This window comes from Anser anser (genome assembly GCF_964211835.1).
Source record: "Anser anser genome assembly, chromosome: 18".
NCBI lineage: Eukaryota > Metazoa > Chordata > Aves > Anseriformes > Anatidae > Anser > Anser anser.
Window position 1 is genome coordinate 12,178,021 of NC_139739.1, and position 12,199 is coordinate 12,190,219.

The 12,199-nt window shown below is 65.7% G+C and overlaps 2 protein-coding genes across 7 annotated transcripts; one reads left to right on the forward strand and one right to left on the reverse strand.

Annotated features, from left to right (window-relative positions):
* Window positions 1–461: 461 nt before the first annotated feature.
* CFAP73 (cilia and flagella associated protein 73) lies at window positions 462–3,639 on the forward strand (the record flags this gene model as incomplete). 6 transcript variants are annotated; one of them, XM_083803430.1, is made up of 7 exons in its annotated part: window positions 466–1,045; window positions 1,479–1,587; window positions 1,787–1,909; window positions 1,986–2,186; window positions 2,388–2,609; window positions 2,812–2,970; window positions 3,043–3,639. In XM_083803430.1, the coding sequence occupies exons 1-7, from the start codon at window positions 987–989 to the stop codon at window positions 3,637–3,639; spliced, it is 1,470 nt and encodes a 489-aa protein (XP_083659556.1). In that variant the 5' UTR covers window positions 466–986. The 6 variants fall into 6 exon arrangements, with proteins under 6 accessions (XP_083659559.1, XP_083659556.1, XP_083659560.1 ...); XM_083803431.1 differs by having other exon boundaries at window positions 469–1,045; window positions 1,805–1,909; XM_083803435.1 differs by having other exon boundaries at window positions 474–1,045; window positions 3,072–3,362.
* DDX54 (DEAD-box helicase 54) lies at window positions 3,617–9,696 on the reverse strand. The gene is made up of 20 exons (XM_083803418.1): window positions 9,543–9,696; window positions 8,885–9,011; window positions 8,711–8,781; window positions 8,446–8,631; window positions 8,302–8,351; window positions 8,148–8,189; window positions 7,901–7,996; window positions 7,678–7,799; window positions 7,362–7,423; window positions 7,092–7,223; window positions 6,566–6,776; window positions 5,963–6,097; window positions 5,540–5,761; window positions 5,380–5,453; window positions 5,101–5,298; window positions 4,829–4,974; window positions 4,630–4,743; window positions 4,325–4,429; window positions 4,039–4,142; window positions 3,617–3,947 (listed from the first exon to the last, which is right to left on the reverse strand). Exons 1-20 carry the CDS (start codon window positions 9,612–9,614, stop codon window positions 3,724–3,726), a joined length of 2,493 nt encoding a protein of 830 aa, XP_083659544.1. The 5' UTR covers window positions 9,615–9,696; the 3' UTR covers window positions 3,617–3,723.
* Window positions 9,697–12,199: the final 2,503 nt, after the last annotated feature.

A 12,199-nucleotide genomic window follows, 5' to 3' on the forward strand; every position in this document is an offset into this window, starting at 1 on the left:
GAGTTGAGCTGGAACTTGTGATGTGGCCACGAGGGAAAGCACAGAGTGGACAGGGAGGGGGAATGGGGATCAGGGCAGACCTGGAGGGGTCTGTAGGGTGGGTCACCGAGGGGGCCAGTTATGGGAGGGGATCGAGGCACAGATCAAACCTGATCCCTCTGTGGGTAAGCAGGGGGGCTGAATGGGGGGATGTGAGCACACACATGGGGCGTGGAGGAGATCAGAGTGCGTGCGGGGGGAACAAGGGGACCTGAAGGGGGTGGGACGGGGGGGGAGAGGACCCCCCGGGCACATGGAAGGGGCTGTGCACACCGTGGGCAAGGCAGCAGGGGCTGAGCCCCCGCAGGGACGTGAACAGTGGCACGAGATGGAGGAAAGCTGAAGAGGTAAGGGGGGACCGGAGGACTTGGGGGGGGCAGCGGTTGGGGTCCGCTTGTGCACAGTGATCTCCAGAGGGGGGCTGAGGTTTGTGGGGAGGGCTGGGGGGGAATGGGGTGCGGGGAGAGGCTCTGGGGAGCCTAGAGGGGGCAAGAAGGGGAGCACGGTCAGAGGGCTGTGAGTGGGACCCACCTCCAAACGTACCCCCACGGAGCCCCCAAAATGGCCCTGGGGAGCAGAGCGTGGGGCTGGGGGCCCCGGGAGCACACCTGGGGCTTTGGGACCAAATAGAAAGGCTGGGAGGGTGCACAGGGAGGAGGAGGGGGGCAGAGCACCCCAAATTGCCCTCCCAATGGGGCTGAGGTTGAGCAGGGCCCCCTGTGGCAGGAGGACGGAGGGGGACACGTCCCAAGGACACGTCCCAGGGACACGGGGGGGTGTCCCCAGGCTGTGCCCCTGCCCTTTGGGGCCACGCTCAGGGCTGCAGCAGGGAAACCCCCGCGGGAGGCAGCGGGCGCCTCCGGCTGCCCCTGGCAACTGCGCTGCGCTGCCTGCTGCCGCCATCTCGGCTGCCTGGCGTCCCGCTCCTCCGCACCCCCGCCCCAAAAATGTCCCCAGGTCTGGACGAGAGCTTGCGTAGGGTTTTCCAAGAGAAGCTGCAGCTCCGGTAGGTGACGTGCCCCCCCCCCGCAGCCGTCCCGTGTCTCCCCGTCACCTGGGATTAGCCGGGGGGGGGTTGGGGGCCTGATTTAGGGGTGTGCAGGGGGGCAGGAGAGAGGTTTGGGGGTGTCTCCCACCCGCTGGGTAGCATCGGGGGGATGCCAGGGCCCAGGGGGCTGTGTCGTGTCCCCAGCTGGGACACCGAGGGAGGAGACCCTGCCCTGGGGAGCAGCAGGGCCCCGTCTCTGCGTGCACCCCACGGTGTCGGGGCTGGGGGCTGCGAGCAGGGGGAGGCTGAAGCAGGAGGGGAGATGGGGTCAGGGTGGCCTTGGGTGGTCACTGGGACCCCCCCTCTGAGCTCAGATGGGGCTGGGGGGTGGGTCCCTCGGGGCCCGGGGGTCCCGAGCTGGCCCCGATGGGCTCCTTGCGGCTCTGGGCAGGACGGTGCCGGCGTGGGACTCGGCGTCGCTGCTGCCCTCCTCCACGCGCCTGCTGCTGAAGAGGAGGGAGGTGGCGGAGGTGGAGCGGGCTCTGCAGGCCCAGCGGGAGGTACGGGTGGCCCCCAGCCCCTCCACGCGCCCCCTGCCCGGGGAGAGGGGTGGCCGGTGGGTGCAGATGGGTCGGAGTCCACCAGCAACCCCTCCAAACCGGCGCCAAAACCACGGTTTCCTTCGGGACCGCGGTGGGTGCCCCCCTCACCGTGGTCCCTGCCACCCCTGGGTGCCCCGGCACGGGGCGATGCCCTCAGCACCCCTGGGCCCCTCAGGAATTTTGGCAGAGGATGGAGGGCTTGGATCAACGCCGGCAGCAGCTGGGCCAGCGGGAAGAGCAGCTCCGCGACGTCGCCCTCAGATTCGACGCCTTCCTCAAGGTGTGGGCGCCGCCGGGCTCAGCGCCCTGCCCCTACGCGGCCACGTCCCCGCTGACCGCGTCCCCGCCGACCGCAGGTTTCGGCAGCGAGGCGGGAGCGGGCGCTGGGCCGGGCGGGCGAGGAGCGGGCACGGGCGGCACAGCAGGGAGCCGAGGCCGACGGCCTGCAGCAGGAGCTGGCGGGGCTGCTGCGGCGCAGGGAGCGGCTGCGACGGCGTCTGCGGGGCCTCCGTGTCTTCGGGGACTACCTGCGGGGCGTGGTGGCCACCACGGGGCAGGTGAGGGTCCCTGTCCCATGTCCCCAGGGGGTTGTGTTCCTCCAGGGCCACCAGCACCCCTTGCACCCCAAGCTCCACGTTGGAGCATCTGTGGGAGGATCTGGAGGGGCTGGAATGCGAAATCACCTCAGGGATGAGGGTGAGCAGCACCTTGGTGGGGTGGGTGCCCCTGCAACCGCTCGGCCCCTTCCCACCACCCAGTTCCAGGACGTCCCGTCCATGCTGGCCCATTTCGGGGCGCTGGCGGGGGTGCGGGCAGCCCTGCTGCACCAGCTGGAGGCCGGGCAGCAGAGGCTGGCCCAGGGCCGGGCTCGGCTCCAGCGGTACCACGAGGAGGCCGGCGGCGAGCTCCTGCGCGGGAGGGACGAGGTGCTCCAGCTCCGCGCACGCCTGGAGGCCGCCCGCCACGACGTGCTCCAGGGGGTAAGGGCGGCTGTGGGACCCCTGGGACCCCCTCCTGGGGGCGAGGGGCTGGCGTACAGGTCCCTGATCGTGACCCCACTCGTGTGGAGGGCAGATGCCCCGTGGGGTGGTGATGGGGAGGGAGCACAAGGCCAGGAGTGCTGGGAGGTGCAGGGGACATGGGGCCCGGGGCTGTCTGTCTGTCTGTCTGTCTGCCCCCCAGGAGTCCTGCTGGACCCAGATCCAGAGCACGGCCACCCACAAGACCCTGCTGCTGGGGCAGATCAGGATGGCAGTGCTGAGCCTCTTCCAGCTCGCCACCAAGCACCTGAAAGTCCCCAGGGACGTGGCCCTGGAGGACACAGAGGCCCAGCTGGACGTGGTGAGTGCAGCCCCCCCCTCCCCTGGGCAGCGGGGCTGGGAGGGACACGGGGACATCCCTCTCCCTTGGCAGCTGTGGCATCAGGGCCCCCATCTCCCCAGGTGCTGCTCTGCATGCAGGACCTGGCTGCCATCTGTGCTGAGCTGCGCCCCAAGGAGCCAGGGCTGGGCCCCCCACGTGTGCCTGCCACCACCACCACTCGCCCACGGCACCACAGGGGTGTCACGGTGCCTCCGAGCCACCAGTAGCCCCAGCTTGGGGACAAATCCCCCTGGGGTAAGGCTACCAAGGCCAGCATGGAGCTGTAGGATGCCAGCACCTACTTGGGGATGGAGGTGGCTCCCCAACAAGCCCAGGAACCCTGAAAGGCAATGCAGCTCCAGCGCAGCAGAGCACCGAGTGCCTTGGGACAGAGCCTGCCCCCCTGGTGCCCTCTTGCAAGGGGCATGCAGGCAGTGGGACCAGCTGCCTGGGAGGATTGGGGAGCAGCTGCTCGTGTTCAGGCTGTTGGTACTGATAAAGCTGTTTCCCATCAAAATACAGCCCAGCTGTGGAGCTGCAGCACCTGCTTCTTTTAGGGCTGCAGCTTGGGGAGGAATTACCCCAGTCACAAGCTGCCCGCAGCAAGCACCAAGAGGAGGCAGGATACAAAACCAGACGGCTCTTTAATGTCTTTCTCCCTGGCGGCAAATCCAGGCGGGGGGGAAGCCCCTTGGCCACCCCATGTTGCAGCACCTGCCCCGCTCCCCTCTCCTACATCCTCTTTCGGAGCTTGCCCTTCTTGGCGGCACCCACGCGGCGCCCGAAGGCCATCTGCTGCAGCTCCTGCACCCGCTGCCGGTTCTTGGCCTTGAGGCGCTTGAGGCCCCCGCGCTGCAGGAAGCGCTGCTTGGCTGCCGCCTTGCGCTGCTTCAGGATCTGCTGCTTGTTCTTCAGCTCCGAGCGCACCTTGCCCTGGGCGGCAGGCTGCCGGGGTCCTGCGGGACATGGGCGGAGGTAAACCCACGCTCGGAGGCCAGAGAGGGCGCGGGGGGCTATGTGGGGTCTGGTGCTTGCTCGGGTACTCACCGTGCCCGCGCTTGTGCTTCCCTTTGAACTGCTCCCTGCCTCGTATGTCTTCGTCGTCGTCATCCCGGTCGTCGACTTTGTGTTTCTGCTTCCACTTCTCATAGCTGGGGTGGGTTAAGGGAACACGCAGCGACTCCCCAGCACCTGACCAGCCTCCCCCCCCCGGCCCCAGCGCCTGGCAGCTCCCCAGCTGCAGGAGGTGGTGCTGAGCGGCAGCAGGCATGCTCAGCCTCCCCCTTCCCCTTGCCGTGGCACAGGCAGGCGGCAGTGCCCGCGGGCAGGATACAGGTTGCTCTTGTAGGAGCCGCTGATGTAGCGCCCGCTCTCTGTTCGCACCTTCTTCTTTTCCTCCTGGCCCGTTTGCCCCACAAACCGCTTCTTCTTACGGTCCCTGGGATGAACAGACAGGGAGGAAGTGGGGGAACCTCCTGAATCGGGGGCTGCCAGCCCTCACCCTTCTCTTTGCTGGGCATCCCATCCCTAACTGACCCTGCACGGCCCAGACAGCAAGAAAAACTGTCTTCAGGGGGAGAGAAATACCTGCTGGGGGCACACCCCTCTTTCCCCTGGCCATGCAGACCCCCCGCTCACCACTTCAGCAGCTGCTTGCTCCTGTTGAGGTTGTGATTCTCATCGCCCATGAGATCCAGGACGGCTCCGGCCGCCTGCTGCTCAAAGGGGCTGCCCTCGCCGCCCACGCTCAGCCTGTGGGGAGGACAAAAGAAGCGATGAGAGCAGCCCCCCGCTGCAGGATGACACAGGAGGGCAGCGGGATTGCTCCCCGACTCACCCCCTCTCGCTCTCGAAGTCCTTGGGTCGGTAGGGGACGTAGAACTCCTCATCCCGCTGCACCGCCTGCTGCGGCTTCTTCCTGGCACCGTCTTCTCCACCCTGGCCCCGTTTCCGTTTCCGTCCCACCACGGTGGAGAACACGTCCTGGGAAGGGGACGGGGGGGCTGGGGGAGCCGTGTCCCCCTGCCAGCCCACCCCAGGGGCCCAGGCTCCTGCAGGACATCGTGCTGGCCCCAAAACCATAGCCCGGCCCTGTCCCTGCCCCGCTACCTGGAGGTTTTCCTCCTCTCCTTCCCTCTCCTCAGGCTCGGGGGGGGCCTGGCACAGCCCCTGCCCTTGGAGAGCCGCTGCCCGCTTCTCCTGCTGCCCACGCTGGTACTTCTCGATGAGGGCACGGTCGTGGCGCCGCTTCGACCGCATGATGGTGCTGGCCATGGTGCGGGCTGTGGCGTTGATCTCGAAGATGGTCTGCACCCGGGGGGAGAGAGCAAGTCCTGCAGGCTGCGGGCACAGGGACCTTCCCTCCCGTCCCGTCGGGCCTCAACTCACCGCCTTGGACTTGTAGCTTTTAATGCTGTCCACGAACTTCAGCCTCTCCAGTTCCGTGTCTTCGAAGCAAGAACCTGGGGATTACAGGTGTGGGGGGGACACCGATCAGCCCAGCAGCGAGGGGACAGGTCCCCTCTCTCGGCGTCCCCGCGGCACTCACTGAAGAGCGGGTGGATGCCCAGCTGGGACGTGTCCATGTCCTTGACCCTCTTGATGGACTCGGGCGAGGGGCCGGGCCGCGAGCGCAGGTACTGCTTGTGCGCGTTGTCGGCCACCCGGCGCAGGCTCCGCAGCTCCAGCGAGCCCTCGTGGTCCGTGAGCAGCAGGCACTCCTCGTCATCCACCAGGCTCTGGGGGACACGGCCCAGGACCCCGTCGGCATCTGGAGCACGGGGGACACACCGTGTCATCTCTCGCCCACCCTCCCTTCCCCAGCTGCACCCCTGTAACAGGAACATATCGCCCCTCTGCCCAAAAGGCTGCCACAAGACCACGGACTCCAAAAATAAACCCCACATGCGGCCAGGACGCAAGCCTGGAGGGACGTGCAGTCACCCCCGTGCCTGCGACGGGTCCGCCTTACCTGCAGGCAGCTCCTGGGCACCGGCGAGGACGAGCGGGCGCCCCAGGAAGAGGTGGAGGTCGAAGACGTAGGGCATCTCGTCGGGAGCCACCAGCGAGTAGGCAGTGCCGCTCCGGCCAGCTCGGGCCACGCGACCTGGCAGGGCAAGGAGGAGAAAAGTGGGAAACCAGAGCCAGAACCAGCCCAGCATGTCCCTGACTCATGACAGGGACCCACTGGTGGCCCAGGACCCCAGGCACATGCCATGCCCAGGCTGGCAAGGGGCTGTGGGTCACTGGGGAGGGAGCAAAAGGGACCCGGCCACTGCCCCAAGCCTGTCTCTAGCGGCAGGGGACCCTGTGGTGCACGTGTCACCAGAAGGAAGGCACCAGCCCTGCCCTCGAGAGGGCCCACAGTCCAGCTAGGAAAACGGACATCACTGCCCCCACTGTCACGCCACAGCTACCTCCTGCCCCAAACATATTGCTAAGAAGTCAAGGGGACCAGCACCTTCTCTGCAGGTTTCCCAGCCTGGTGAGGCGCAGGGATCAGACCCTTAAGAACAGGGGACGAGGGACAGCCCACCCTGAGGGACCCCGGGTCGCACAGGGCACGGGCACCCACCGACACGGTGCAGGAACAGCTTGGACTTGGCAGGGAAGCTGTAGTTGATGACGTTGTCCAGCATGGGGATGTCGAGCCCGCGGGCGGCCACGTCCGTGACCAGCAGCACCGGGCACTTGCCCTGGGCGAACTTGGCGATGTTGATCTTGCGGGCGGTCTGGTCCAGCGAGCTGTAGATGTGGGTGCAGCAGATGCCCTGGGCTGTCAGCAGCTGGAGAGAGGGGAAGAGCGATCAGATCCCGCTTGGAAATGCACCCTCAGCTGAGGGATGGGGTCCCCCAGGGTCCTGAGACCCCAGGGTGCCCACACAGACCCCAAACCCACTGCAATCTGCCCTTTTTTTTTAAGGAGTGGGTGAATGCAGCAACTCCACAATCACATGTGCTGGGGATTTCCCCCTCGACCAGGAGAAACGGGCTGGGACTCCAGCAGGAACCCGCCCATGGACACAGACCCCACGTGGGTCTGTGAAGGGGCCCCCCCTGCAGCCTGCCCGCACCCGTCGTGTGCCCCGGATGCCACTTGCCTCCTTGAGGTACTCCGTGTGGTGCTTGGTGGCCACGAAGACGACCGTCTGGTCCTGGGGCTTCACCACGCTGCGCAGCAGGTGGAGCAGCACGGCTGGTTTGTCGTCCCCGCGGACGTGGAAGAAAGCCAGCTGCAGGGGGAGGGCAGAGCTCAGCCCTTCTGGGTCCCCACGCTCTTGGGGACACCCCGCAACACCCGCTGCCGCCGCCCTGGCTGGCTCCTAACCCCGGCCAGCTCCCCTCGAGCACAAAGCCCGGCTCAAGCTCACCTTGAGCTGCTCGCTGAGCTTGGACTCCACATCCAGACGGATCAGCGTCGGCTCGGTGAGACCTGCGGCACACGGTCACGCAGGGGATGCGGGTGGCGTGTGGGACACGCTGCTAGGACAGCCCCTAGCACCCAGCCTGGGGCACCCGCTTGGCCCAGCCTCAGCCCAGCTTGGTTTTTCCAATCCCAGCCCTGCGGCCAGCACAGCTGAGGGACTGGGTCACGTCCCCATCCAACGGGGCCCTGATAGCTCACAGGGCCTTGGAGGCGGCTCCAACCCCCAGCCCTCCGGCCGCCACCTGCCCCACGCTTCTCACCAGCCCGGGCGAACTCGACGAGCAGCTTGGGCAGCGTGGCGGAGAAGAGGACGGTCTGGTGGCTGCCTGGGAGCCGTGCGAGGATCTCCTGGAGCTGCTCCGCAAAGCCCATCTCAAAGAGCCTGTGGGGAAGGGATGCGGGACGTCGCAGAGCCTGCTGCACCTCTCTGTGGCCAGCCAAGGGCACCTCGTTGCCACCCTTGCCCGCTCCGAGCGCACTGACCTGTCGGCCTCGTCAAACACCACGTACTCCACGTTCTGCAGCTTCAGGTTCATCTCCACCGCCACATGCACAAGGCGCCCGGGGGTGGCGATGATGCTGGGTGGGACAGAGATGGTTACGCCGAGCTGGTTCTGGTGATGGGGCCACGCGAGGGACAACAGGGGCTCGCTGCACCACCCCAAATCCATCCCTGGTGGCTCTCGGTGGCCATTTCCCCACCAGGTCCCCTCCCTGTGCCCACACTCACATGTCGGGGTTCTCGTGCAGCGCAGCGAACTGGTCCTCCATCCTGGGGGAAGGGAGAGGGCACAGGGCAGCTCAGCTCACCGCCCCGAGGTTTGGCACATTTGGGGGTGTTTTAGGGAAGCTGGGGTGACAAGGAGAGCGGGGACACGGCTTACTTGTCTCCTCCCAGGATGAGAGCTGTCCTCAAGCCTGTGAACTTGCCCAGCTGCAGGGTGAGAAAGAAACATGAAGGGGGTGAATAGCGGGTTCAGCCCCCAACCAAACCCCAAGCCCACTGCAGTCCCCGCTCATCCCCGTACCTCCTTGGTGAATTTCAGGGTCTGTAGGGCCAGCTCGCGCGTGGGGGAGAGGATGAGAGCACGCGCCCCAGCCGGGCTGGGCGCCTTCAGCCGCTCGAACATGGGGATGAGGAAGCAGGCCGTCTTCCCGCTGCCCGTCCGCGCCATCGCCACCACGTCGCGGCCGCGCAGGATCACCGGGATGGTCTGCGGGACACGGCCCTGCCGTCAGCACCCCGTGGAGGGGGGGGTGTCCCAAAGGCGCCCCCGCACCCCCGGGTCTCACCTTCCTCTGGATGGGCGTGGGGACCTTGTAGCCCTTCTTCATGATGCCCTTGAAGACGGGGTAGCTGAGGCCTGCGGGGACATGGGGACAGGTGAGGGGACGCGGGCAGGAGGGACACGGCCACGGGGTTGGGGGGTGACACCGTCAGGGACCCCCCCAGCCCCACGCACGCACCCATGGACTGGAAGCCTCCGGATTTCTTCTTCTTGTTCTGCGCCCGCACCATGGCCTGCGTGTCCTCGGCGGTGGCATCGTCCTCGTCCGTGGCGGTGGGGAAGGCGGGCAACGGGGTCTCGGGGACCTGGGGACAGGCGGTGAGAGGGGCTGGGCGTCCGGGTGGCACGGGGTCACGGGGCAGGGACGGTGGCACTGGGGACAGCGGGACATGGGAACTGGGGATAGTGGGACATGGGGTCAGCAGGACATGGGAACAGTGGGACATGGGGACTGGGGACACCGGCACATGGGGACACCGGGACATGGGGACACCAGGATATGGGGACTGGGGATACTGGGACATGGGGACACCGGCACATGGGGACACCGGGACATGGGGACACCGGGGATACCGGTGCCACGTGGGGACGAGGGAAACTGGGAACACTGGTCCGGGCGGACTGGGCTCACCACTACGGGCTCTGCGGACACCGGTGCCGGCAGGACACGGGGACAGGCGACAGCGGTGACACCGGCAGACCAGGACCGCGCGTCCCGGTGCGGCGGCCACACGCGGACCGCCGGCACGGGGCCGGGGCACGCCGCCACCCCCCGGTACCCCCGGTACCTCCATACCCCCCGGTACCCCCCGGTACCCCCCGGTACCCCCCGGTACCTGCGGCCCCCGCCGCCGCTCCCCGGCCCCGCCGGGGCCCCGCTGGCGGCGGCTGCGAGGCGGCGGCGCCATCCCGGCCGTGTCGGACGGAAGCGGGCGGCGGCTCCGGGAGGGACGGGGCGGAAAGGGCGGGCGCTGCCCGGCACCGGGCCCGCCGGGGGGGAGCCGACACCGGCGCGGCACCGGTGGCACCGGGGCGAGGGCGGCTGGGGACCCCCGGAGGCCCCCGGAGAGCCCCGGAGGTGCGGGCTCCTCGCAGCCGACGGCCCCCCGGGAGGTGGTGCCCGCCCCGCTCCCCGCCTGGACGCCCCCTTTCCCTCTTTGGAACCCCCTCTCCCCCTTTTCTTTCCTCCTTTGCTCCCCCTTTGTAGCCCCCTTCCCCCTTTCTCTCCCCTGCTCCCCCCTCGTTTCCCCTTTTCCCCCTTGTTATCCCCCCTCCCCATATATTATCCCATCTCCCCCCTTGTTACCCCCTTTCCCCCTGTATTTTCCCCCCTTGTTACCCCCTCTCCCCCTATATTACCCCCCTCCCTATTATCCACTCTCCCCCTATATTACCCCCTCTCATTACCCCCTCTCTGCCATATTACTTCCTTTCCCCCTTTCTTTCCTCTTGTTACCTCCTCTCCCCCATATCACCCCCTCTTCCCCTTTCTTTCCCCTTCTTGTTACCCCTTCTCTCCCTATATTACCACCTCTCCCCCTTTCTTTCCCCTTCTTGTTGCCTCCTCTCCCCCATATCACCCCCTTCCCCTTTCTTTCCTCCTTTTGTTACCCCCTCTCCCCGCTTGTTACCCCTTTTTGTTACCCCCTCTCCCCCTTTCTTTCCCCATCTTGTTACCCCTTCTCTCCCTATATTACCCCTTCTTCCCCTGTATTACCCCCTCTCCCCCTTTGTTACCCCCTCGTTACCCCGTCTCACCCATATTACCCTCTCTTCCCCTTTCTTTCCTCCTATATTACCCCTTCTCCCCCTTTGTTACCCCTTCTTGTTACCTCCTCTCCCCCATATTGCCCCCCTCCCCCTTTCTTTTCCCCTCTTGTTGCCCCTTCTCCCCCTTTGTTACCCCCTCTCCCCTATATTACCCCTATATAGGGTGGCTGCAGCGAGGAGATGCTGAGGTCAGGGAATATGGGAAATCTGGTAGCTCCCTCCCATGTGACGGAAACCTTCTCTCAAACCCACCCGAGGACAAACCAAGCCAGGTTAAGGGCATCGTTCTGCCCTCAGAAATGGTTTTATTGAAATATTCTTGTATATTTATATTTATTCTGCTTCTAGAGCAGCAGAACCGGGCCCTGACACAAGTACACAAAAGGCACTGAAGCTAGAAAGGCCAGCCAGGGATCTGCGCTCCTGGTCCTGTCCCGTTGGCAAGAGACAAGCTTTGGAAAGGCAGCAGAGCTCAGCCCGAAGTGGCCATGTCCTCTGCCTCGAGCTCAGCCCGAAGTGGCCATGTCCTCTGCCTCGAGCTCAGCCCGAAGTGGCCATGTCCTCTGCCTCGAGCTCAGCCCGAAGTGGCCATGTCCTCTGCCTCAGCACGTGCTGCCTCAACCACTGCTTGTAACCTGCCAGAGCTGAGCCCCTGGGAAGCCAGCAGCCTTGCTGGGAGGAACGAGTGGAGGACACAGGATGAATTTTGTGCTCATTTCTTGGCCTTCTTGCTGTCTACCTTCTTCTTTTTGATTTGAGGAGTGGCTGGAGCAAGCAGCTTCTCCGGGTGCAGGTGGCAGCGCGGCTGATCGCGGCCATCCCCTCGCACCCCACTGCCTTCTTGGTGCAGCCGGCATGGCGTGCCTCTCGCTCAGCCCAGCAGGTACTGCGGGCTCGAGGGCCAAATACCTTCGTGCTCCTTTGAAACCCCCCCGCTCCCTTCTCAGGGGAGGCAGTACAGGTGCTGACATGAATCTAAGCCTGTTGGGTTTTGTTTGGACATCAGGATTGTGACACACAGGCTGCTAGGTCTGCAGGTCTTTCAAGGGGGCCGAGAGAGAAACAGAAATGCGATTCGGACGCTAGATGGAGACAGCAGGGTTAAGGATCGAGAGAGAGCCCTGTTCCCTGCAGCAGGTGGATGGGTCAGGCCCCATCAGCAGCTGGGGGAGCTGCCCCAAAATCAGAGAGCTGGACCGCACACCTCCCGAGCGGGAGCCAAAGGGGATCCCAGGCACGGGGCAGAGCTCAGCAGCTTTATGGGGCTCGGGAATGGGTGAAAGACTGGGCACAGGGGGAACGGATTTATGTGTTCATTACACACGGAGCGTGCTGCCACGTTGCACGTAAATGTCTGTAGTGCTTCGATCCGCAGACCTGTGAGCAGTGCTGGGGGTGGGGGAAGCTGGCCCTGGTCCCTGCCAGCACCCCCCGCCTCGCGGGATTAGCGGGGAAGGAGGGTGAGGGATTAGTGCGGGAGGAAGGGAAATGACACACATAAAAGGTGGGGTTGATGGCGGGGAGTCAGGGCTTCGACTCTCCCCCGGCACTAGTAAGACCCGAGGCACGTCCATTTGTTTATTAGTGCCTCGGGTGCTTTCATGGCTGACGTGAAGGCATCACGCTGCGTCTGTGCGGGACGGCGATGCCTTAATGGGGGGTTCTCCGAGGCACCACAGCGCTGCTGCGAGCCGCGGCACCGCACGGGGCCCGGGCCTGGGCC

Coding starts and splice junctions, on each gene's coding strand:
- DDX54 (XM_083803418.1), bottom strand. CDS start 9,614: ATGGCGCCGCCGCCTCGCAGCCGCCGCCAGCGGGGCCCCGGCGGGGCC. Junction 7,800..7,900: donor GTGTTTGACGAGGCCGACAG/GTCAGTGCGCTC, acceptor CCTTCCCCACAG/GCTCTTTGAGATGGGCTTTG. Junction 5,454..5,539: donor GGGCATCCACCCGCTCTTCA/GTGAGTGCCGCG, acceptor TGTAATCCCCAG/GTTCTTGCTTCGAAGACACG.